The 23150-nt window shown below is 40.6% G+C and overlaps 1 protein-coding gene across 1 annotated transcript in view; it reads right to left on the bottom strand.

Moving 5' to 3' along the window:
* Positions 1 to 914: 914 nt before the first annotated feature.
* LOC110103346 (UDP-glucose 4-epimerase GEPI48) overlaps positions 915 to 23150 on the bottom strand; it is a 55797-nt gene continuing 33561 nt past the window's right edge. Inside the window, exons 7-9 of the mRNA XM_020832012.2 lie at positions 1514 to 1596; positions 1321 to 1412; positions 915 to 1248 (exon numbers count right to left, since the gene is read on the bottom strand). Of these exons, the coding sequence (XP_020687671.1) occupies positions 1155 to 1248; positions 1321 to 1412; positions 1514 to 1596 (269 nt within the window). The 3' untranslated portion in view covers positions 915 to 1154. The remainder of the gene's footprint in view (positions 1249 to 1320; positions 1413 to 1513; positions 1597 to 23150) is intronic.

The raw sequence follows: 23150 nt of genomic DNA, 5'->3' as shown, positions 1-23150 counted from the left end.
TAGCAGTAAACTATAATTCTTAATGAACAAAGTAAGAAGATAAAGCATTAAAACACATAAAAATCACAAATCATATGAAAACCCACCAAGGCCTAGGGTGGTTGGTGGGCAAGCACAGTTGAGAATCCTCAATTCTGGGTTCAAATCCCCCCTACTACGGCCTCACTTCTTCAGTGGGAGAAAGCAAGTGTGGGCCCAATGCCGATAGGTCACCTCGCTAAGTTCCGCCGAGGGATTAGTTACACCGCCGACGCTCCCTTTGGAGTGGCAACGGGTGGATAACCCCGTACAACAACAACAACATCAAGCCTTAAAAGTCAAATACTCGTTTAAATCTAATAAAGAAAGATCATTCATAATATTTTCTAACCAAGTCTTTTTAGGTTAACCCCTACCTTTCTTAACATAAATCAAATCTAATACCTCTACTCTCCTAACCGGGTCATCGGAAGGCCCAGTTTTTTGTGACCAAACCATCTAAGGCGACTCTCTCTAATCTTATCTTCTACTGGAGCTACTCCAACCTTTTTATGTATATGCTCATTTCGTATCCTATCTCTAAGGGTAAAGCCACTCATCCACCTGAGCATCCTCATCTCTGCCACACTTAACTTATTATTATGCTTCTCTTTTAATGGCCAACATTTGGCACCATAAAGCATTGCATGCCTCACCACCATCTTATAGAATTTAGGGTGGATAACCCCGTGCTCTAAAAAAAAAAAAAAAAAAAAACACGCACATACACAATTCATATGCATTAAATGGGACATGCAAGCATATAATTTATGAGCTTGTAAATTGGGTAGGACTATTGCTTAATCACCATGCTATCAAACGTTTGGAAGAGCAAATCGAACAAAAAAAAAGATTTCTCTGCTTGGTTATCTTTTTTGCTCTGATAGCACGAAGAATGGTCAGAATATCTGAATTATTATTTTAAGCTTATAGGATTTTTCAATGGCCTGTACCTGGACTTACATCAGCTGGATGCCCTTTACAATAGTGCAGCCAATCAGCAAAGCACTGGGCTGGACTCCTTTATGCCTCTTTGAAAACATTTACACAAAAAGAACCAGAAATTAGCATTTCTTTTATTAACACAGGCTGCAAATAGATAAAAGTTATGTAAAAACGAGTGCCATAAAGCATCCTCAACTCTCAGATTCAGGCGATCCATATCCCCAAGGATTTTTTCTTGCCCAGTTCCACTGATCACGGCACATCTCATCAATTCCATACTTGGCTCTGCGAGAAAGAAAACCACATAGTTTAATGGAGGAATTTAGCTCCGAGGAAACAATGTGTTCATTTGCACACCTCCAATTCAACTCCCTCTCTGCCTTCATAGTTGAAGCATAAACAATTTCTGCATCACCGGACCTCCTTGCAGCCATTACTAAAGGGATTTTCTGCACAAGGAATGAACATCAGAAGAAAAACCAACAGGAAAAAACAAGGAGTTCATTATAGGGTATCAACAATCACTTCGAGAAAATAACATTGGAAATACCTTTCCATAGGCCTTCTCAAAAGCTGCAACCATTTCCAACACAGAAGTTCCCTTGCCAGTCCCCAGGTTGTACACCTCACAACCTTAGTATAGCAAATTCTTCAATTAGAAAAGGGGGAACATATCGAAACTAATATTCTTTTGAGTGAATCTTGATCAGTAATAAAAGGTTGTGCATGATTTCTATTAGAAAAGAGGAGTTATTCCCACAAATGATCATCAATGAAGTTGCTATGAAGAAGAAAAAAACGCCTGGATTTATGCTACAAAAACATCAACGTACGGGAAAGCATGAGAAAAAAAGACCAAAACTTGCTTGATTTCATAGTCAAGGAAAAAAGTACGCCTAACATTTTGCTACTAAAGCATAAACCCATAAGCTATGCGATGAACTGCGTACTGTAAAAGGGAAAGAAGAATTTTTTAAAATATAAGAATAATTGCATGATTCTATATATATAAACAAGCTTACACCCACAAGAGAGATGAAATGTCAAATCAACTAATAAAAAAGCCAAAATCATGGCTTACAATAAAATGATGCTCATGTTAAGATGCTAAGAACAATTTTCTATCTAACTCGACCATAAGCTGAGCTTTGTGGATGTCAACTTTGATGGCATTTAAGTAAACTTTTGTCACCACCTGAAAGTTGGAATGATGTAGCAACAATCATCAGCATTGGATCAAACAAATTGAAGTTAAATTATGTCAAAGACCTCATTATTAGTAAAGATATTCGATGGAGCAAGGCAAGTGAAATCCTTTCTTTTGCTTTGAACATTGATAACAGGTCTCAAAATAAAAAGAACAATCAACAACAATAAAAATAGCATCAAACCTTTATCCCACTACTTCGGGTAGGCTACATGAGTAATTTTTTTTCCATTATCCTATTATCCTATTAATAGTCAAATTCTCATTTAAATCTAATACCTTCTAGCCAAAATTCTTTTTAGGTTTACCTCTATCTTTTCTAAAATAGGTTGGATCTCATACATTTACCCTCCTAACTGGGTCATCGGAAGGCCAAAGTTTTATATGATCAAACCATCTATAAGGCGACTCACTCTAATCTTATCTGCCACCGGAGCTACTACAACCTTTTTCATGTATATCTTCGTTTTGCATTCTATCTCTAATTGTAAAGCAACTCATCCACCCGAGCATCCTCATTTTTGCAATATTCTACGCCATAAAGCATTATAGGTCACACCACCATCTTATAAAATTTTCCCTAAGTTTGAGGGGTTTTTTCTATCGCACAACAGGCCCGATCAATTCCTTCACTTCAACCATCCAGCTTAAACTCTACTAATAATATCTCATCTATTTCACCATCGCTTTAAACAATAGACCTGAGATATCTAAAACGGCCAAAATAAATCTAAATCACAAAATAAGAGGTAATACACATATCATAGCATAAGCAAATCTCAAGGCCTCTTAGATGGATGTTGGCACTATCAAAACATAGGATATATAATCAAAGTGTGGGCACCGAAAATTCGGCCCCAGCCTCCGCCCGCTGATTGTTTGCTTTTTCTTTTGGCGAGGAAGTTTTAACGAACTAAGTTCCGGAGTAAATTTTGGAAGAAAGATGGGTTTATAGATAATACACTACCCAGATATTTCGCCCTCATTTTGTGAGGACTTTATAATATGAGTTCTGGTTTCCTATTGGCGCAAACCCCTATAGTTAATTACCCCTCCCGATAACGAGAGAGAACTTTCGATTAAGGCTAGTCGTCAATTAGATATGTAGATATACGTAGTATCTGGCATATAGTAGCAGCATAGATTCGGATGTGGAATTTGGGTTTGAATTTGGGTATTTGGAAAGGTTTGGAAAGGTTGGAAGTAGTTGAGAATTTGAAGATTTTGATATTCAAAATAGAAATTGCACCATCTTGCACTTAAAGCGGATGGTGGGGAATGGAAGATAGACCCGATCAAGATCCCATGGTTACATCGTCCCAGGCCATCGTGACCCCTGGTCTACTTAGTCAGAAGAGATAGTCAACCCAACCTGACAGAAGGATCCTTGTCGGCAGCCATGGGTTGCTTCATCCAAGGGGACCTTATAGACCTGGGGTGAATGTTTGCCTAAGCGGACAAATTTGAATCCACCTTAGCTAACAAAGGGCTTTGTGCTCTATCGATCATATCATATTAATTCATATCTCAAGGATTTGATGCAACTAAGGAACGTATTGGTTCTGGCCATAACCGGTATTTCGTGGTGCCATTTGGCGGCAAAACTACTCTGTTCAGAAGGCCCTGGGTCATAACCGTTTATCCTGCGGTGTCATTTGGCAGCAAAACCACCGGTTAGAGGACACGTACCACGTCCTTATTGGCAGGAGATTGTTTGATAATGGATCCTAGTGATATTTTTGACTAGGCATTTATCTCTTTGTGAGCTGAAGTAGTTTTAAATTTGTCCACCTCGACAAACTATTGCGGAGGGTGGATGGATTTTGCTTTAAGTGTTTAATGATTGGATTTCAATTTTAAATATTTTTGGATTTTGAAATTTTGAATTTTTTATTTTGTGGGTATTTGGGTGTAGTTTGGAATGCATTTTGAAATTATTTGGAATGGACCCCTCCGGTTGAAATTTACATTCAACACAAACATCATCAGAGTGTGAGGTCATTCATTGACTAAACCTTGTCGATCCTATCAACCTGCCAATAGGGGATCAGGTTTCATAGGCTTTGTGCCTTTTATTAGTGAATTCTTCTGATTATAGGTCTTGAAGGCCTAATATGAATGTATTTAAACAAATACATCGGTCGCCACAACCGTGTATTTGTTTGAAGGTTCGAACCATTTCGACTTTTATTGATCCGCATAGAAGGATCAGGTTCGAATTTGAATTCACTTATCGACCCGTGAAGCATCCCTAGGCGTCACGTGTGTACCAATAACATGATCGTCGGGGCCCATGCGGGTGTTTGGGGGCATTTTATAATTATTCATTGAACCTTGTCAACTCCTACTTATTTTCTAAGGAGGATCGGATTCAAATTTGATAACCCGCATAGCATCCCTAGACATCATATGTGTACCAATAACACTCTCGTCGGGGCCCATGCGGGTGTTATGATAACACTTACCCCTTGTGTACCTATGTGTATACAAACTATGGTACACGTGCGGGGGCATTTTGAAATATTTGTGGACGTCTTCTGTCCGCTTGCATAGATGTTGTGGATCCGGTGGCGTGTTGTAGCAGCTTCTTGACTGGATCGTTCGCTGCTTTATACAGGTATACTGTCGTGCACTACTTACATGATTTATGCAGGTAGATTATAGTGCACTAACTAATCTCCTGCTTGATCATAAATAACTACATTTATCACGAGCTTCTGTGATGGCTCATAGTCACTTGTACTCGATTATATTTTGTCGGGGATGATATATTGAACATACAACAAGTCTCCTATGACAATTCGTAGGAGCTTACATACGTTGTATATCTTTCATCTTCACTTGCAGTGAATCGATGTGTTTGTTAAGTATTTGAATGGTAGTTGATCGTAGGAGTGTTGTAACATTCACTATATATCTTCTGTCATGATAACTTGTAGGAGTGTAGGTATCTTGTTCACATAGCAGGTATATAGTTTTTGCATACTAATAAAGAGTCATATAAATTTCTACATTCTTCAGGGGCCTTTACATTCATTCCATGTTAAGTCCTTCTACGTGCAGGTGGTTTGATGTATTTGCTTAGCATCAGACTGTTTGTTGATCGTAGGAGTATCCTAACATTCACGTATATTGCACTGAGCATGTTGAATTTGGGAGAAGTCTCTCACAGCATCATTAGTCTCTTTTGTTTGCAATAGAATAATGTATTCATATACCATAGGCGAGTTGCATTTCATTGTCAACCTCTCCATATATGATGCTCTTTTTTTTTTACTTGTAGGTGGACCACTGTAGGCATATGAAAGAGTCTTCCATCATTGCCAACATATATCTACATCCATCATATGTTGATCAACATTGCTTGCAAGGGTTGAATACTTTTGCTTGTATTTTGACATTGCTCGCAAGGAAGATGTATCAGTTATTGCCTCCTACTACATGGCTTGTAGTGCTTGTATTTGTCGCATGTCTCTTAATATTCGCAAGAGATTGTCATATGTGTTTGTCAATTAATGATTGCTTGGTGCCAAGGAGATTATTTTCTTCACAGCTCTCTTGTTTTACTTGTCAGCATATATGATGGCTAACATGTCATCATTTCCATCACAAGCTTCTAATTGCATGCATCCAAATGAGTTTTTGGGTATATTATTGATTGCTCGTCATTCATGTATGACTCACGCCGCATGTCACAAGTCCTTGTTTGTATTTTAGTTTTCACTCGTTATAGGTTTATGTATGGATTATGATACACATTTGAAGCTTTCATTTGCTTGAAGCTTTCTCCATCACGAGTCTCCTGATGTCCAAATTGTAAATTCATATGATTCTTACTTGATTCAATCATGTTCATGTCATTCATAATTTGCTCAAGTCCGACGAAGTTTCAATATAAGTTCCTTGTTCGTTTGGGGTTAGAGCCCAAAAGATTTCTGTTATATTCACTTAATATTCCAATCAAATTTAAGTCTGAACATATTTCATTTAGATTCAAGTATTTTGTTAATCATTTTGTGTCCAAATGTTCAACTAGCAAGCTCAAGTTCTTGCTCAAATTGTTCAAGTTCAAGTCCCAAATCAAAGTCCCCTATGATCTTGTAGAGTCCAAGTTCGAGTATAAGTTGAGTTTATGTCCACAGTACTTAGTTCATTTTAATTCAAGATCACGTTCTAACCCAAGTCCAATGTGAGTTCATTGAGTTCAAGTCCGAGTTCAAAACACAAGTTCAAGCTTACAAGTTTTCATCATTTCATACAACTTTGAATTTATTTGGTTTAAGCTTGGATTTAGTTTATTTAAATTCATTGCATATTCGGGTTCAAATTTGATGCCAAAGTCCTCTGTTGTTCAAATGTGTTCAATTAGGTCAAAGTGTAGTTTGGCGTTCACTCGAAATTTCGGCAGCCTCCCGGCATCTCCCCCATTTATGGGCAAACTACGAGAAACTATGTATTTCCCACCACGCTAAAAAAAACATGTATGGTAGGTGTCCTCGGACGAGGACACCACGGCCGTGTTTTTTTTTATCCCCCACCACGCTAAAAAAAGCGTGTATAGGTCTTCGGTACCTGTTGCAAAGGAAAAGCAGTTGTTTTCTCGCAAATGGATACTTATGGGTATCCCTGTTTCGTCGTACACATCGCACCGGGCTCCCATCCCACCACGCTAAGAAAAGCGTGCATATGCAGTTTTCCAGTGCGCTACGAACTCTGAAAAATGGACTTTAAAGTGATCACCCGATTCATCGAGAGCACCGCGACAAACTTCCTCACACCACGCTAAGAAAAGCGTGTATAGGTGGTCATTTTATCGCGTTGCAAACATCGAAAACGGGTTCTCGGAGTTTTAGGAAAAGGGGATGATACCTGCGCATTGGCGATAATGACGAGAAAAGATGTACATGAAATTATTATTATGATTAATAATAATAATTTATCATCACCGTTATTGATAATAATAAATTACTATTAATTTAACTACTAATAATAAATTAATATTATTATAACGAATAATAATAATTTATTATGATAGCTAATAATAATAATTTACTATTTTTATAACTAAAAATAATAATAAACTATTATTATTATCATAATTAATAATAATAACTTACTATTATTATAACCAGTAATAATAAACTGTTATTTTTATTATAACTGTTATAATAATAATAATTTGTTACTATTATAACTAATAATAATAATAATAATAAAAGTATACCTAAACTAAGGGAGACAAAGGGAATTGGGCAGGAACGGGGTTCGACAGGGCTCGGGCAAGGGGAGATCAGAAGCTGAGCGTCGGCTTGGGAGGCGTCGACATAGGGAGAAGGGAGATCGGGATTTTGGGTGGCTACGGGTAAGGGGAAGGCTCCTCTCTCTCTCTCTCTCTCTCTCTCTCTCTCTCTCTCTCTCTCTCTGAGGATCAGGAGGCACTGAGGCAGCAACGGGAGCTAGGGCAGGGATGTCGGGGAGGAATCGGGATTGAGCTGAGGGAAGGAGCTCTACGTGCGTGGAAGAAGTGCCGTGGGAGAGCCCGATCGGTTGGCTTTTATAGAAGTTGGAAAGAGGCGATCGAGGCTGTCATCGCGGGATTCACGGGGAAGAGACTGGAGCGGCGCCGAACGTGTACGAAATTACGGGGTTTCTGCTTGAGTTCGGCGGGATTTGAGCGGGATTTTCAGTGACAACGTGGATGGATACGAGATACAGATCGGGATTTTGGCTGAATTTCGGATGATCTGGCTGATACAAGGCATGTCTATTTTTCTTCTTTCTGTTCTTTACACAGAGGTTAACACAAAGATTATTGTAGAGAAAAAAAGGAAGGCAAAGACAACAATTACAAAATATGAATGTTACTACGAAATAAATTGAAGATGCATTAATAATTAGTGTTGATAATCCAATAATATCATGAATATTGGCCTTAGTTAAATAATATTATTCTTCTTATCATAAAGAACTAATGATAAGTTGCTCTGCAAGCAATTTATTATAGTATTTCTTGCTGATAATAAGTCCTTAGATATTGTGGGCATCGACGATGTAATATTCCAAACCATTACCGGAGTCAAAAAGAGCCGATTAAGGTAGGATACATTAATGGCATAAAGAAAAACCTAATTTTTATAAGATAGTTTACTGTTAAAGGATGCAATGCCTACCCACAGCCCTCTACCTAACTTTTAAAAGTTTCTTATCCACTACCTTCTGCCTAAATACTATAATATTTGTTATATATCATCATCTTTCTAATATATAAATAATGATATCTATCAACATCTACCTAACATATATAAGTTTGCTACCTACTAGCTTTACGCACTATATAAGAAGATGATTGCACTATGATGAAGTATCCTAAAATTACAAGCAAATAAAATGAAGAGGGGGAGGAAGGGGGATGGGCTTAAGCTTTTAGTAATAGTAGAAAGAAGCTTTTATAGTAGAGGACAGAAGAGAAGAAGAAACACTCGACGTCAAGAAGGGATGATGATAATAGTAGTGGCATCAATGTCTTCTTCTCAATGTTTAGCCCTCATTTCACAGCAGGTGATTGTGTTCCATTTCAGTTATTGATATAAAGAAAGTAGTATCTATATCGTTATCTTTTTATGCATAAAAAAACAAATCTTTGATGTATTCCTCTTTTAAAGCTTAGCAAAATATATGATCTCTAAGGGGCCGTAGAAGGTGAATTTCATTGAATCACGTATGCTTTTCTTCTTCATTTTAATTCGATTTTGCTCAAAATTTTATGACTATCCTAACAACTTTCTAGTCATTCCCAAAATCCAAATACACTATCGTTCAATATAAAAGAAGCCTCTAGTCTTTCAATACAAGAGAAAATAACTTAAGACATATAATAAAAAATGATGATCGAATGAAATATTATAAAACTATCCACTTCAACTGTTTCTCAAACTTGACATTTTGTAAAGGCTCAGCTAACACCTATGAATGACGATGTGGATTTGACTCAAAGAGAGGTGTTTTGACATCAGCAACTAAACAGGCATATCAAAGTTCTTATCTACAAGTGAGAAATCACTAAGACGTTTTGTAAAGGCTCATCCTCTACCTAACTCCTATAAATTTGTTGCCTATCATATTTTGATGAACATCTATATTATAATATATACTACTACCTATCTAATATATTTAAGTTTGCAATCTAACATCTCGAAGAATTATAGAAGGACATAGCAGGGAAAAGCTCTTGTAATGGAGAGAAAAGATAAGAAGAAACTCACACACATGAGAACGGAAGATGATAATAGCATCAACAACATCTTCTCCATGCTCAACCCTCATTTTCACGACAGGTGGCTTCGTTCCCTCTCAGCCATTGACATAATGAAAGTGGAATACCTATCATTAGGGGTGTCAAAATGAATTTTTGGGTCAAGTTCCGGTCCAACTCGAAATTGGCCCACTCTTAATATGTTTGACCTGAACCTGACCCGCTGACCCGAAACAAAAGCTGGGAACTTCGCCTCCTTCAATAGCAATAGGGCATGACGTCACAGGAGCTCGCATCTTTCTCCCAAGTTCACGCACTTCTTCAGCCAAATCCCTTAAATCCTTCGCTGCAAACTTTGCCTCCTTCAGTAGATGACAATGAGAGCTCGCTTGATGCAAGGATGGGCCTTTCTCCCATTTCGCGCGCTTCTATGGCCAAATCCTATAAATCTGCCCAATCCAGGTCAAAACCGGGTTGATTTCGGGTTAGTAGGTTAACCCGAACTCGACTCATTTATTAGACGGGTCAACTCAAACTCGAAAATTTTGAGTCAGGTTGGCGAATCAGGTCAATTTTTTACACCCCTACTGATGAGGACATCCATAGAAGATTCCGACACACGTACCATCGGAGGGGTCGTCGAGCGACGGCCATGTATGTTAGGCCTTCGATGCCTATAACAATGAGAATTCACTATCAAAGGCATGAAGCCTATGAAATCCGATCCTCTATCGGTAATTCGATAGAGTCGACAAGATTCAATCCATAAAGAGAAATGACCTCTAAACACCCCGATGATGGCCGTGTTGATTATTTATCTCAACCGGAGGGGTTCACAAATAATTTCCAATGCCATCTAAAGCTCCACAACTACCAAAATCCAAAAAATCCAAAAATCATTCCAAAAATTCAAAAATATTTAAAATTGAAATGAACTATCAAACGCTTAAAGCAAAATCTATCCACCCTCCGCAACAGTTTGCCGAGGTGGACAAATTTAAAACTACTTCAGTTCACAAAGAGCCAAATGCCTAGTCGAAAATATCACTAGGATCCATTCTCAAACCAATCTCCTGCCAGTAAGGACGTGGTACGTGTCCTCTAACCGGCAGTTTTGCCGCCAAATGGCACTGCAGGTAAACGGTTATGACCTGGGGCCCTTTGAACCGAGTGATTTTGCCACCAAATGGTAGCACGAAATACCGGTTATGGCCAGTGCCGATACGTTCCTTATTGGCATCAAATCCTTGAGATATAATCAATAGGATATGATCGATAGGGCACAAAGCCTTCTGTTAGCTAAGGTGGATTCAAATTTGTCCCCTTAGACAAACATCCAACCCAGGTCTACAAGGTCCCCTTGGACGAAGCAACTCATGACTGCCGACAAGGATCCTTCTGTCAGGTTGGGTCGACTACCTCCTCTGACTAAGTAGACCAGGGACCACGATGGCCCGGGACGACGAAACCATGGGATCTTGATCGGGTCAATCATCCATTCCCCCACCATCCGCTTTGAGTGCAGGATGGTTAAATTTCTATTTTAAATATCAAATCTCCCAACTTTTCAAATACCCAAATTCAAACTCAATTTCTAAATATCCAAACCCAATCAATTTCCAAATCCAAATTTATGCTGCTACTATATGCCAGATAACACGTATTTCTACATATCTGATTGACGACTAGCCTTAATCGAAAGTTCTCTCTCGTGATCGGGAGGGGTAATTAACTATAGGGGCTTGCGCCTATAGGAAACCAGAACTCAGATCATAAAGTCCTCACCAAATGAGGGCGAAATCTCTGGGTAGTGTCTTATCTACAATCCATCTGCCTTCCAAAATTTACCCCGGAACATATCTGTTAAAACTCCCTCGCCGAATAAAAGAAAAAAGTGGGCGGAGGCCAGGGCCGAATTTTCGAAGCCCACAGATTTCTGGCGACTCCACTGGGGAATGATTTCTCTTTCCATCTTTGGCTATTCATCAAAATGCTATAGTAGCAGCCATATCAATCCGTGTTTAAAATTTTGAATCTTTTAAAATGATCATTTAGCGGATCAAAATTTTAAAATCATTTTCTATATGATCATTCATACATTCATTGAGATGGCTTAGTCAGCAGTGCTTTTAATTTATATTAATTTTTATTGCTTTCTAATAGTTATCTGCTTTTATCTTTTGTTCTGTGCAAGTCTCTGCATTTTGAAAGTGTGGGGTGATGTATCAGATTCTAATTACTAACCATTGCCTTTCATTTATGCAGATGGATTTACAGAACACTCCTTTCACTGTTCAACTAGGCGGTGGAGCCAGCGTTCAGTTGGCGAATGCTCTGATCAACACTGGAAACACCGAAGCTACCATTCAATTTGGTAGCGTTGACTTCCCGGCAATAGCTGCAAGGAGTGCTGCCATTCCTGTGAATGGCGTGAATACTGAGAGGCATGCTAGAAGACTTAATGCTGCTGAAGCTCCTACCGGTCTTGTGAATCTGCCAGCACAACGACCTTCTACTACAAATCCTCATAGGAGGATTTTTGTGTTTGAACAACTATCACAGTCAGAAGCCACAGCCACCAAGAGAGTTGTGGCTGGAGGAAGGATTTCTGTGGTGGCTGCAAACACCACTGCTCTGTCAAACGGGTTACCTGCACCCGAAAAGAATAATGCTGAAGCTTCCTCATCCGGAGGGAAGCTAACAAGGAGGCAGAGGAGAAAACTAAATGCTGAGCTCCGAGCTCAGCAGCAATCTGTGCCTGTGCATCCATAAAACCTGCCAACCCAAGAACTTGAGGCCAATGTCCCCACTGAAAATAGGTTTACCAACCTCAAGTGGGTGAAAAGAAATAGCCCTTCTGGTGAACTCAAAAATTCATTCTGGGAACATCGACCACAAGCACCAACCTCTCAGAAGACTAGAGAACCTGAACGTCTCTCTGCTCGAATACATTGAGTGCTGAAAACAGACAAGGAGAGGGGATTGATGAAGAAGCAGTTTCAGAGGCCGATACTTATTGAGGCCAGGAAAACCCCTCTAAGGGAAAGACTATCATCTGATGTGATAGCTGAACGAGGAAGATATCGACGACAAGCTCCGCGCGGTGAACATTGGGGTGTGACACCTGAACCTTAAGTTCAGGGATCCACCGCCGAAAGGTCCCGGCAAAAGGGAAGGGAAATTTGGAAGCCAAAGCCTCGCAGAGAAGAAGAAAGAAGAAGAGAAATAAATCTGGGCGTGACATCCGGTATAGCTTCCCGGAGATCCGCCCCCGCCTACAAACAACGTCAAAGATGGGTCCAAAAGAAGACCTACAATGATGTCCCTCCCGATGGTCGACACCTTGGAGAATCCTCCAGGGGATCCCATCGCCCTCCATCTCCTCCGAAGAAGAGACTAACTTCGATCGTAGCCCACTGGTCGAAGAAATCTCCTTGCCTAATCAATAGCCGGAGATCCAGTGGAGTCGCTGCTCAGAGATCCGGGTACTGGAAGCAGAAAGGGAAGGAGAAGAATACATGAAAGAAGGAGAGGAATATGTCGAAGGGGAAGAAAATCTCAAAAAAAAATATAGAAGAGAATCTCGAAGAAAATATAGAAGAGAATCTCGAAGAAAATATAGAAGAGAATTTTGATGAGAATGTTGATGAATTTATGGAAGAAAACAAGGAGGATGAAATAGAAGAAATTATGAACCTCGAAGTCGTCTACATGGTAAGACATACACGTGCTATCAAGGAAGTCTACAACGACAATGGTGAAGATGATGTCGATTGGCAGCCACAACCCAGGCAAGTACGCCAACAAGAGACTAGTTCCGTTGCTGGCGGAGGTGATCGCTCCTCTAGAGAGCAAGAAATAGAAGACGTTGAGGAGAATCCTTTTGATGACCAAGGCACCACGCTCGCTGACATGAGAAGACAGATGAGGCGACAGATGAGGGCCAAGGATAGGGAGATCTCTCAACTAAATGAAAAGATGACTGAGATGATGACCAAAATGGCAGTAATGATGCAAAGAATGGCTGCCGGTGGCACCATGCCTAATCCTCCAGCTGATCCTCCGAATCATGAAATGCCTCAAGTCTCGGGAGTACGAGGCACTTCTGAGCACGTTCACGAGGCTCAGAATATAACTCGTCAGCCTACTCCTCAAAATATTGCCAGCACCTTCGAGCCTGTAACGGCTGCACAGCTTGAAGGGATAATTACAGAGAGGATCAAGGCTATCATAGCCATTGATCAAGCAGAAAAATTGGTTGGCAAGGGTCGTCCGTATCCCGCTGAATACGACCAAGTGTCATACCCGAAAGGATATTCGGTTCTAAAATTTCACACATTCAATGGAACTAACAATCCCCGACAGCACCTGGCGCAGTTCAAGGCCACCTGCTGACGCCTTACTCTTCCGGCAGTTCGTTAACAGTTTGACAGCAACTGCATTCGAATGGTATGCCGAGTTGCCAAATGACTCTGTAAAAACTTTTACAGAATTGGAGGTCATGTTTTTGAAGATATTCGCTAGTGCAACCGAGAAGATCACGATCACTGATCATGCTTTAGATAAGCGTAAGAGAGAGGAGTCAGTATCGAAATACATAACTCGCTGGCGTAATCTAAGCATGAAATGTGAGCAACAACTGGAAGAAGAACACGCCGTGTAATTACTAAAGGGAAATATCGATGATAAGATGCAGCCCTTCTTATGCATGGCTATAATCACTACATTTCAAGATCTGCTGGATAGAGTGACTAAATTTGAAAAACTAAACTTGTCAAGATCAGAGGGCAACTCTGACAAGTCCAAGAAGCCCAAAACCTCGGAGAGTAGGAGTGAAACTTACTCTGCATCCTCTCTCAAGCCGAATAGAGGGAAACAAGTGGTTTATAATATAAATAAAGGCAAGCAACCAATGCAGTATGAAGAAAAGACAAAACAAGTCAACAACCCTAACCCCCAACCGAAGCTGATACTCGGGGGAAATGATAGGTCATGAACTTTTCAAAGCGGAGGGGAACGTCCGAGGCAAGCAATGGGAACTAGTGATAGAACGTTCCCATCTCTCAAAGATAAAATGAATAAAGAATATCCATTCAAAAGAGATAGTGTCGCAAAGTTATTTCGACAAAGATTAAAAGCAGGCTTAGAACTGCCGGAGCGCAAGAGGCTAGAGGAGTCGAAAGAAACTGGTGACCCAAACTACTGCCCGTATCACCGAGTGCAGGGCCATCCCATTGAAGATTGTTATATCTTCAAGGATTGGGTTGAAAGGAAATACCGGAAGGGAGAGCTCACATTGTCAGATAATGTGTTAGTTAATCCCAGAAAAAAATCAACCCGGGTAGTTACGACTTCTTCCATACCCCCGGTTGAAGAAAAAAGAAAGGAAAAGAAGCTGATTCAAGAAGAACGGTGGGAGACTGTAGTCTCCAAGAAAACAGTGAAGATGCTGAAGCAGCTTGAGGGTGTTTTGCGTGTGAAGTGAAAGTCTCCCACAGATCTAGTGATAGATTTCAAAGCACTACCTGCAATGCGAACATCCAATTCTAAACAACTCCTTAACCAAGCTGGCACTTCGAAGTCTAGGAAGGTGAAATCCTCGAAGAAGAAGACCAAGTTGAAGAAGCTTAGGGAGAAAAAGACAGCAACCCAAAGGGTTATCGATAGTTTAGATGAATACTATCAGAATGTTAGACGCCCCGTTAAGCTTGCCGATTTTATGACATGGCTCAAAATTGAAGAAGAAAAAGAAGTTGATGAAGATACACTTCCCGTGGAAATTTGTCGAGTTATATCAACAACACCGGTAACTCGGGCCAAAAAGGAAAAAGAAGCACCCTCTGAGTCCTGTATAATGGTATCACTAATGGACTACAGTATACAAGAGGATTTGTGTTTTCCAGAAGATGATGAATCAGAGCCTGATATCACTTCGCAGATGGAACAGGTGAATTTGGGCAGCAGCTCCGAATCAACAGATGAAATTCCAGATGAGGCAATGGTCGATTCTGAAGACAATGCACCGTTAAATGGGTCCGAGCAGGAGGAGATCGCCCAAGTGCAGTTGAGAAGTGGTAAAGCACTACCGTCTCCACCAAAGAACGGGATTTCTGATAAAGACAAAGGGAAAGAAATTATCGTCAATGAAGATATTATTCTCAAGGACTTTAGGAAAAATGAGACTTCAGCTAAAGGGATAAATTATAATGTCCTCTCACATTTGAGAAAAATTCCAACACAGCTTAGCATATACGACGCTCTAGTGATGTCCAAAGATCTTCGGGAGACCCTAATTCAGGCTCTAATGGACCCCGAAAGATATGAGGCTTATTTTGCTGAGTGTAACTTGACTGAAGTCTTGCAAGCTGGAAACGAACCAATCATTACTTTTGCCGAGGATGACATGATGCTCGGAACGGCAGACCATAATCGGCCTTTATATGTCACTGCAGAAAGTGACGGGATGATAATCAGACGAATTTTGATAAATCCCGAGTCCTCTATCAACCTTATGAGCTTGAAAGCTCTGAGATCACTTTGTCTCGATGTGCAGCACCTTGGGCAAGACAAATTAATGGTGCACGGCTTCAATGAAAAGGGACAAAAGACCCTTGGATCATTCATATCCCCTCTAGTATTTGGGGAATTCCATACCGAGGCCAAATTCCATGTGATTGATGCGGACACCTCATTTAAAGCGCTTCTGGGTCGCCCGTGGTTGCACGATTATGGTATTATCCCATCAACGCTACATCAGTGTATGAAGTATATCAAAGATAGAGAGGAGTTCAGAATCTCCGGTGATATTCAGCCCTTTGCAGTTCATGAGGTGAAAATTTATGAAGATGCTAGATACTTCATCCCCAAGGAATCAAAGCCATCAAGTTCTCTCGAGACTAAGGCATCAAACCCGAAGGCTGCAAGGCGGCCCAAACAAGAAGATGAGAAGAAGCATGTGGGAAGAAAGAAGGCAACACCGACTCTTCCCAAAGCAGCAATCACTCCTAAGTTAAGAAAATATGTGCCTCATCTAGGGAGTGACACAAATGAAGATGATGTCATCCCTGTTAAATCTCAGGAAATATGTCAATCAACAGCTAGGGGAAAAAATAAGGCAAGATATTCAGATGATGACTATGACTACGAGTCTATCTATATGAATAATATGCAACATGTACTTTCAAAGAGGATAGATAATCTCTCAATTTCAGATAATGAATGTGTAGTCACGCGCATTCCCCCACAACATTTCAAGGAAATTATCCCTCGAGAGGTGCATAATGTCGAGGAACTTGTAATATTTTATGTTCCTCCTCGAAGAAATAGGGGTGGATCTGGAACCCTATTTTACAAATCTGGAGAGGGTGGAGATGAAGAGGATCGAGATTGGCTCTACAGGCCCACTGAACGTAGGGAGTTAGTGCCTACAAGAATGCCCAGATTTATTACTGAAAACGTACGGAGGATGTTACAAAAACAAGTCGGAATTCGCACCCCTAAACAACAACTTCGCCTTTGCTTGAAGCTTTGGTATCGAAGAAATCCCCATATGTTACGAAAAAAATATATTTTCGCTAGAAGAGTTCTCGGATTTGTTGTGCAAAGACATTCCCAAGGGGAGACGTGTCGTGCCATTACATGTAGGGAAATTGAATCTGATGATGATGGTGCTGAAGAGATTTATGAAACTAACGATTATGATGATCAACTAGTAGAAGTCGGGCCTGCACCTAAAGAACTTGAAGATGGTGGATTAGCAGCCACTATGGATGAGTTAAGGGAGATAAATTTGGGGACTGATGAGGACCCTCGCCCGACCTTCATTAGCTCCCTATTACCAGAAGACCAACTAGAAGAAATGAAAGAGCTGCTTTGCGAATTCAGGGATTACTTTGCCTGGACATATATTGAGATGCCCGGCTTATCCCCTGATGTGGCAGTTCACAGGTTGGCCATCAAGAATGAGGCGGTGCCTGTCAAGCAAGCTCCAAGGAGAATGAGATTGGAGATAGAATAATAGGTGATTGTCGAAACCAATAAGCTCATAGAGGCAGGCTTCATCCGAGAAGAAAAATATGCTGACTGGATTTCCAATATCGTACCGGTAAAGAAGAAGAATGGTCAAATTTGTATCTGCATCGACTTCCGGGATCTCAATAAGACGTGCCCAAAAGATGACTTTCCGCTTCATGTGTCTGAACTCTTGGTGGACAGTACATCAAATTTTGATATGTTCTCATTTATGGATGGATCGTCGGGCTACAACCAGATCAAGATGACACTTGAAGATGAGAAGCATACAGCATTTAGAACGCTCATCGGCATATTCTGCTACACGGTCATGTCCTTTGGCCTGAAAAATGCTGGTGCCATCTACCAACAGGCGATGAATCACATATTTAATGATTTGATACATCAAAAGGTCGAGTGCTATGTAGATGACCTTGTTGTTAAAAGTCTTGGCCGAAAAGATCACTTAAAAGATCTCAGAATTGTATTTGAGAGAATCAAAAAGTTTGATCTGAAGATGAATCCTCTAAAATGTGCTTTTGGGGTTTCATCCGATAAATTCTTGGGGTATGTTATTCGTCATCGAGGTATAGAGATCGACCCTAATAAAATTAAAGCAATCACGGAGATGCCAACCCCGAGGAACCTACGACAACTCCGCTCCTTGCAAGGACAACTGGCTTTTATTCGACGATTTATATCAAATCTGTCGGGTAGGTGCCAGCCATTTTCCAAGCTTATGAAAAAAGATGTTCGCTTCAGATGGGATACTGAGTGTCAGGAAGTGTTTGACAGCATCAAAAGATACTTGTTGAATTCGTCCATTCTCGCGGCGCCAATCCCGGGGAAGCCTCTTATACTGTACACGGCAGCATTAGAAGAGTCCCTCAGAGCATTATTGGCCCAACATAATGAAGAAGGAAAAGAAAATGCACTTTATTACATCAGTCGGAGATTGATCGGAGCAGAGATCCGCTATACTCCAATTGAGAAGCATTGTCTAGCATTGATCTTTGCAGTTCAGAAGCCCCGCCACTATATGCTGTCTCATAAGATCACGCTGATATCAAAGATCGATCCGCTGAAGTTCTTGATGACAAGACCAGCATTGACAGGTCGCATGGCCAAGTGGGCAGTATTATTATTGCAGTTTGATTTCACATACCTGCCACAAAAGGCAGTGAAGGGACAAGCCTTGGCAGATTTTCTTGCTGCACATCCTATCCCGGCACTCCCCGCTTAATGATGATTTGCCAGACGAACAAATCATGCAAGTTGAGGAAAATGAGAGAGTACCATTTTGAAAAATGTATTTCGACGGAGCATCGTCGATTAAACTTGCCCGACCTCCAAATCTTGCTAGGACATAAGCTGACATCAACCTTGTTTTCATAGCACCAAAAGGAGGCATACTGAGATTTTCATTCAGTCTAACTAAACCCCGGACCAACAATGAAGCCGAGTATGAAGCTTTAATCGTGGGACTGGAGATTGTAATTGATGTCAGAATTCAAAATCTTCGAATTTTTGGCGACTCTCAACTTGTAATAAATCAAGTCTTGGGGGTTTATAAGATTTGCAAGCTTGAGTTGGCTCATTACCATAGGCGAACCCTTGAGCTCCTAAAACAGTTACCAAATGTTGAAATAGCTCGAGTTCCTAGAGGGCCGAATTTGAAAGCAGATTGTTTGGTGAAATTGGCCAAGGAGATGGCAAATACCAATGAAGAGAAGCCCATATTCATCGGGGTTTATAATCGTCGAATCTTGGAACCTGCTCTGTTACAATTCCCGATGGCAGAAGAGGTACTGAATTCAGGCAAGCAGGATGTAATTCCGGTTGAGCCTCAACCCCTCCATCAGATTGTTATGGAAAATTATCCGGAAGAATACCATGTGGCAAAGAGATATAAAGCTAGTCAAGCTTCCGAATCTTAGTGGTATTGTTTAGATATTGAAGTCGAAAATGATTGAAGATAGCTATTCATTGACTACTTCAAAGAAAACAAACTCCCGACAGAAAAGTCTATGGCCGCACAAATTCGAAAAAGGGCGCTGCGATATGCATTTGTAAATGACATGTTGTATCGACGGGCTTTTGACCAGATGTGGCTAAGGTGCCTAGGGACCAAGGAAGCTGATAAAGTAGTAGCAAAAATTCACAAAAGACTTTGTGGTGCACATCAGTCAGGTCCTAAAATGACCTCTAAAATCAAGAGGATGGGTTATTATTGGCCAACAATGGTGACAAATTGTATTGATCATGTTAAGAGGTACCATGAATGTCATATTCACGGTGATGTTATTCATCAGCCGTCAAATCCACTGTACCCGACAGTAGCTTCCTGGCCATTCGAATGTTGTGACACAGATATAATTGGTCCGATAGATCCACAGTCATCGGCCGGACATCGCTTCATATTAGCAGCAACGAACTATTTTTCTAAATTGGCAGAAGCAGCCCCATTCAAAGAAGTCACGTCCGAGCATGTGATTAACTTCTTCACTTATAATATTGTCTACATATTTGGTGTATCGCACCGTGTGATCTCAGACAACGGCACAGCATTCAAGAGCACTAAAATATACAAGTTCGTCGAGCGTTACAAGATCGATTGGCGATACTCATCAATATATAATCCAAGGGTCAATGGCTTGGCAGAGGCTTTTAATAAGACGCTAGTGAAATTGTTAAGGAAAATCCTCACCAAAAATAAAAGAGAGTGGCACACAAAGATGGTGAATGCACTATGGGCGTATCGTACTACTTACAAGACGCCGACTAAAGCCACTCCCTACTCACTAGTGTATGGGAAGCTGTATTGCTATTCGAAATTGAGCTGCGGTCACTCCGTATAGCTATCCAGTATGACCTAACTCATGAGCAAAATGCCCGATTGAGAACGAAAGAACTCGATGCGCTCGATGAAGTCAGACTACAAGCTCAACAGAACCTGGAGATCTATCGAGCAAGGATGACGAAGTCATTTGACTGGATAGTACATCATCGAGCATTTCAAGAAGGGGAATTGGTCTTGGTGCTGAGAAGACCAATCATCCCACATCAAAAAATTGGTGGAAAATTTGTGTCCAATTGGGAAGGCCCGTTCGTCATTGAGGTGTACATAGGAGGAGCTTATCAATTGATTGACCTGGAGGGTCAAAGGCCTATGCCCCCAATTAATGGCCGATACTTGAAGAAGTATAATGCATAAGAATCAATATGTATTTAAAATTATGTTGTGTATCTGACAAATATCCACTAACATATGTATAACATATATATTTTAAAATTCTCTTGTGACACAAGAATGTATTTCGAAAAAAAAAATTGGGTGCATTTTAAAAATTTATTCAGGTCGACATCGAGCTGCGTGCCGAGATTCTAGAATAAATATTTAAAACTCCAAAATATCAATTTGTAAAAAAAAATAATAAAAAAAATAAAAAACAAAAAAACTGGGGGCATTTTAAATATTTATTCGGGTCGACATTGCGCTGCGTGCCGAAATCCCCGAATAAATATTTAAAACTCCAGAATATCAATTTTGTAAAAAAAAACAAAACAAAAAAGGAGGGAATACTTTTATATATTTTTTTCGGGTCGACATCGTACTGCGTGCCGAAATCCCCGAATAAATATTTAAAATCATCGACTACGAACATCCTTTTAAATCAGGATGTGATAACTTCTATTATCTGTGTATATATGGATGATTTTTCCTAAAGTTCAGGACATCTCTCCTTCTAGTGTACTAAGATTTCTAAAGTCAAAAGAGAGACTTTTGTGATTATGCACTTCAACAAATTAAACCATAAAAGCTTGAAGTCTTTTAACAGCCTAAAGCTTAAGATTCGAATGGGTGTAAAAGGTCGGATCCAACACGCCCAAATATGGCAGGATCGCTGGCAACACCGTCTACTCAACACGCCATAAGAAAGGCCGTAGTAGCGGAACCCCCACTTTATCAACCTATTAGTAAGGACTGCAGGAAGAATGAAAGCTGATTTGATTTAACGAGTTCTAGGGGTCATAGTCTACAAGACTCTCCTAATTGACCGGAGAATTGGAATTCCAGTGGATAAGAGTAGTCTCGAACACCTACCAAATGTCCATAAATTCCAAGTCTTCAACTACAAAGGATGACTTCAAATCTACTAACTTCAGAAGATTCAGTATTGGGGAGCATATTTTCCATGGCTCGAGTCTGAAGCCTGAATGGGAGTAAAAGGTCGGATCCAACATGCCCAAATATGACCGGATCGCTGGCAGTTCTGTCTACTCAATACGCCATAAGAAAGGCCGTAGTAGAGGGGTCCCATTTCAACAACTAGAGGGCTAAGAGCTACTAAATCCTAGCTCTCCTAATCTAATGAATTCAAGTGACTCAAATTAAAGTCTCCTCAAGTTGTTAAAGATTAAGATACTACCCATATTTGGTACTATCAACTGAATCCAAGAACCTACAAATCTTTTGTCAAGTCCATCGCACAAAGCATAGGACAGAAGGAGCCAAAATTTTTGGAATTTGAGCTAAATCTAATGGCTACTGATTCCAACTAGTGGCTGAAGCGACATTGCTCAAAACTATCCTAAAAAACTGGGGGCATTTTAAATATTTATTTGGATTGACATCACGTTGTGTGCTGAGATCTTCAAATAAATATTTAAAATTCCCTGTGGTACCAACAACACAAGTCTAAAATTCAAACTCAGAGTACAATTCCAGCACACAAATCAACACAGCTCAGAGCATAAAAAAAGGAAGAAACACTGACAAAAAAAATCCTCCATATATATATATATAATGATCGTCATGAAGTACAAGTACATGGAGACTCAAGGAACTACAAAAAGTACAGACCAAAGCAACAACGAACGAGAATGTGTCAGAAAAGGCGAGCCCGTAAATTCTCCAGCCTGTTAGTGATCGTAGCCAAAGTCTGAAACTCTGACTGGGCACGGTCCTGTAGGTCGTGAGCACCATCAGCCCTCGCTCTGCAGCTGACAACCATCTCCTCTATCTCTGGAAGTGTAACCGTAGATCGGGTGATCGAGAGGGAGCTTAGTTGCCAAATACAGGACTCTGCCTCGCGGCACACCGCCTCGTAAAAAAGAAGCTTAGTGGTGCTCACCCCATACTTGGCAATTAGGCCAAGGAGCTGGTTGGCGGTAGAAGAAAAATCATGCCAAGACTCTGGAGACCTTGGATCAATGCTATAAACTAACTTTCTCAGAGCCTGCACCAAGTGATCGCATATCTCAGTGGTCATGAAGGTCGGGGGTAGAGGAATTAGACATTCTATCTTTGAAGTGTAATCATATCCCGCGGGAACTACACAAAAGATTGGAATCAATTAATATGGAGAAAATATTATAATAATGCATTTAAAATAAATTAACTTATAATAAATATGTACTCGTGGAGGGACCCGCAGAGTCGGCTGGGTAACTGGCTGGAGCTGAAGAAGAACCCGCAGGGTCGGTTGGGTAGCTGGCTAGAGCAGAAGTAGGTCCCACAAGGTCGGTCGAGTAACTGACAGGAACGGGAGAAGAGCTCTCAAAGTCAGTCGGGTGGCCCTCAGGGAAGAAAGAGAACTCCGTGGGCACCAAGCCTAATGGTGGCAGCATGTGTGGAGGCCCTCCAAAGAACTTTGAAAGTAGAGTGGGGCCGGTACTAGAGGACTCGTCTGGACAGAATGACCCGTAGGGGTCCAC

Source organism: Dendrobium catenatum, unplaced genomic scaffold, assembly GCF_001605985.2.
Source record: "Dendrobium catenatum unplaced genomic scaffold, ASM160598v2 fragScaff_scaffold_665, whole genome shotgun sequence".
NCBI classification, from domain to species: Eukaryota; Viridiplantae; Streptophyta; class Magnoliopsida; order Asparagales; family Orchidaceae; genus Dendrobium; species Dendrobium catenatum.
Note: the sequence above shows the minus strand (reverse complement) of the source record. Positions and strands in the feature narration are given on the sequence as shown.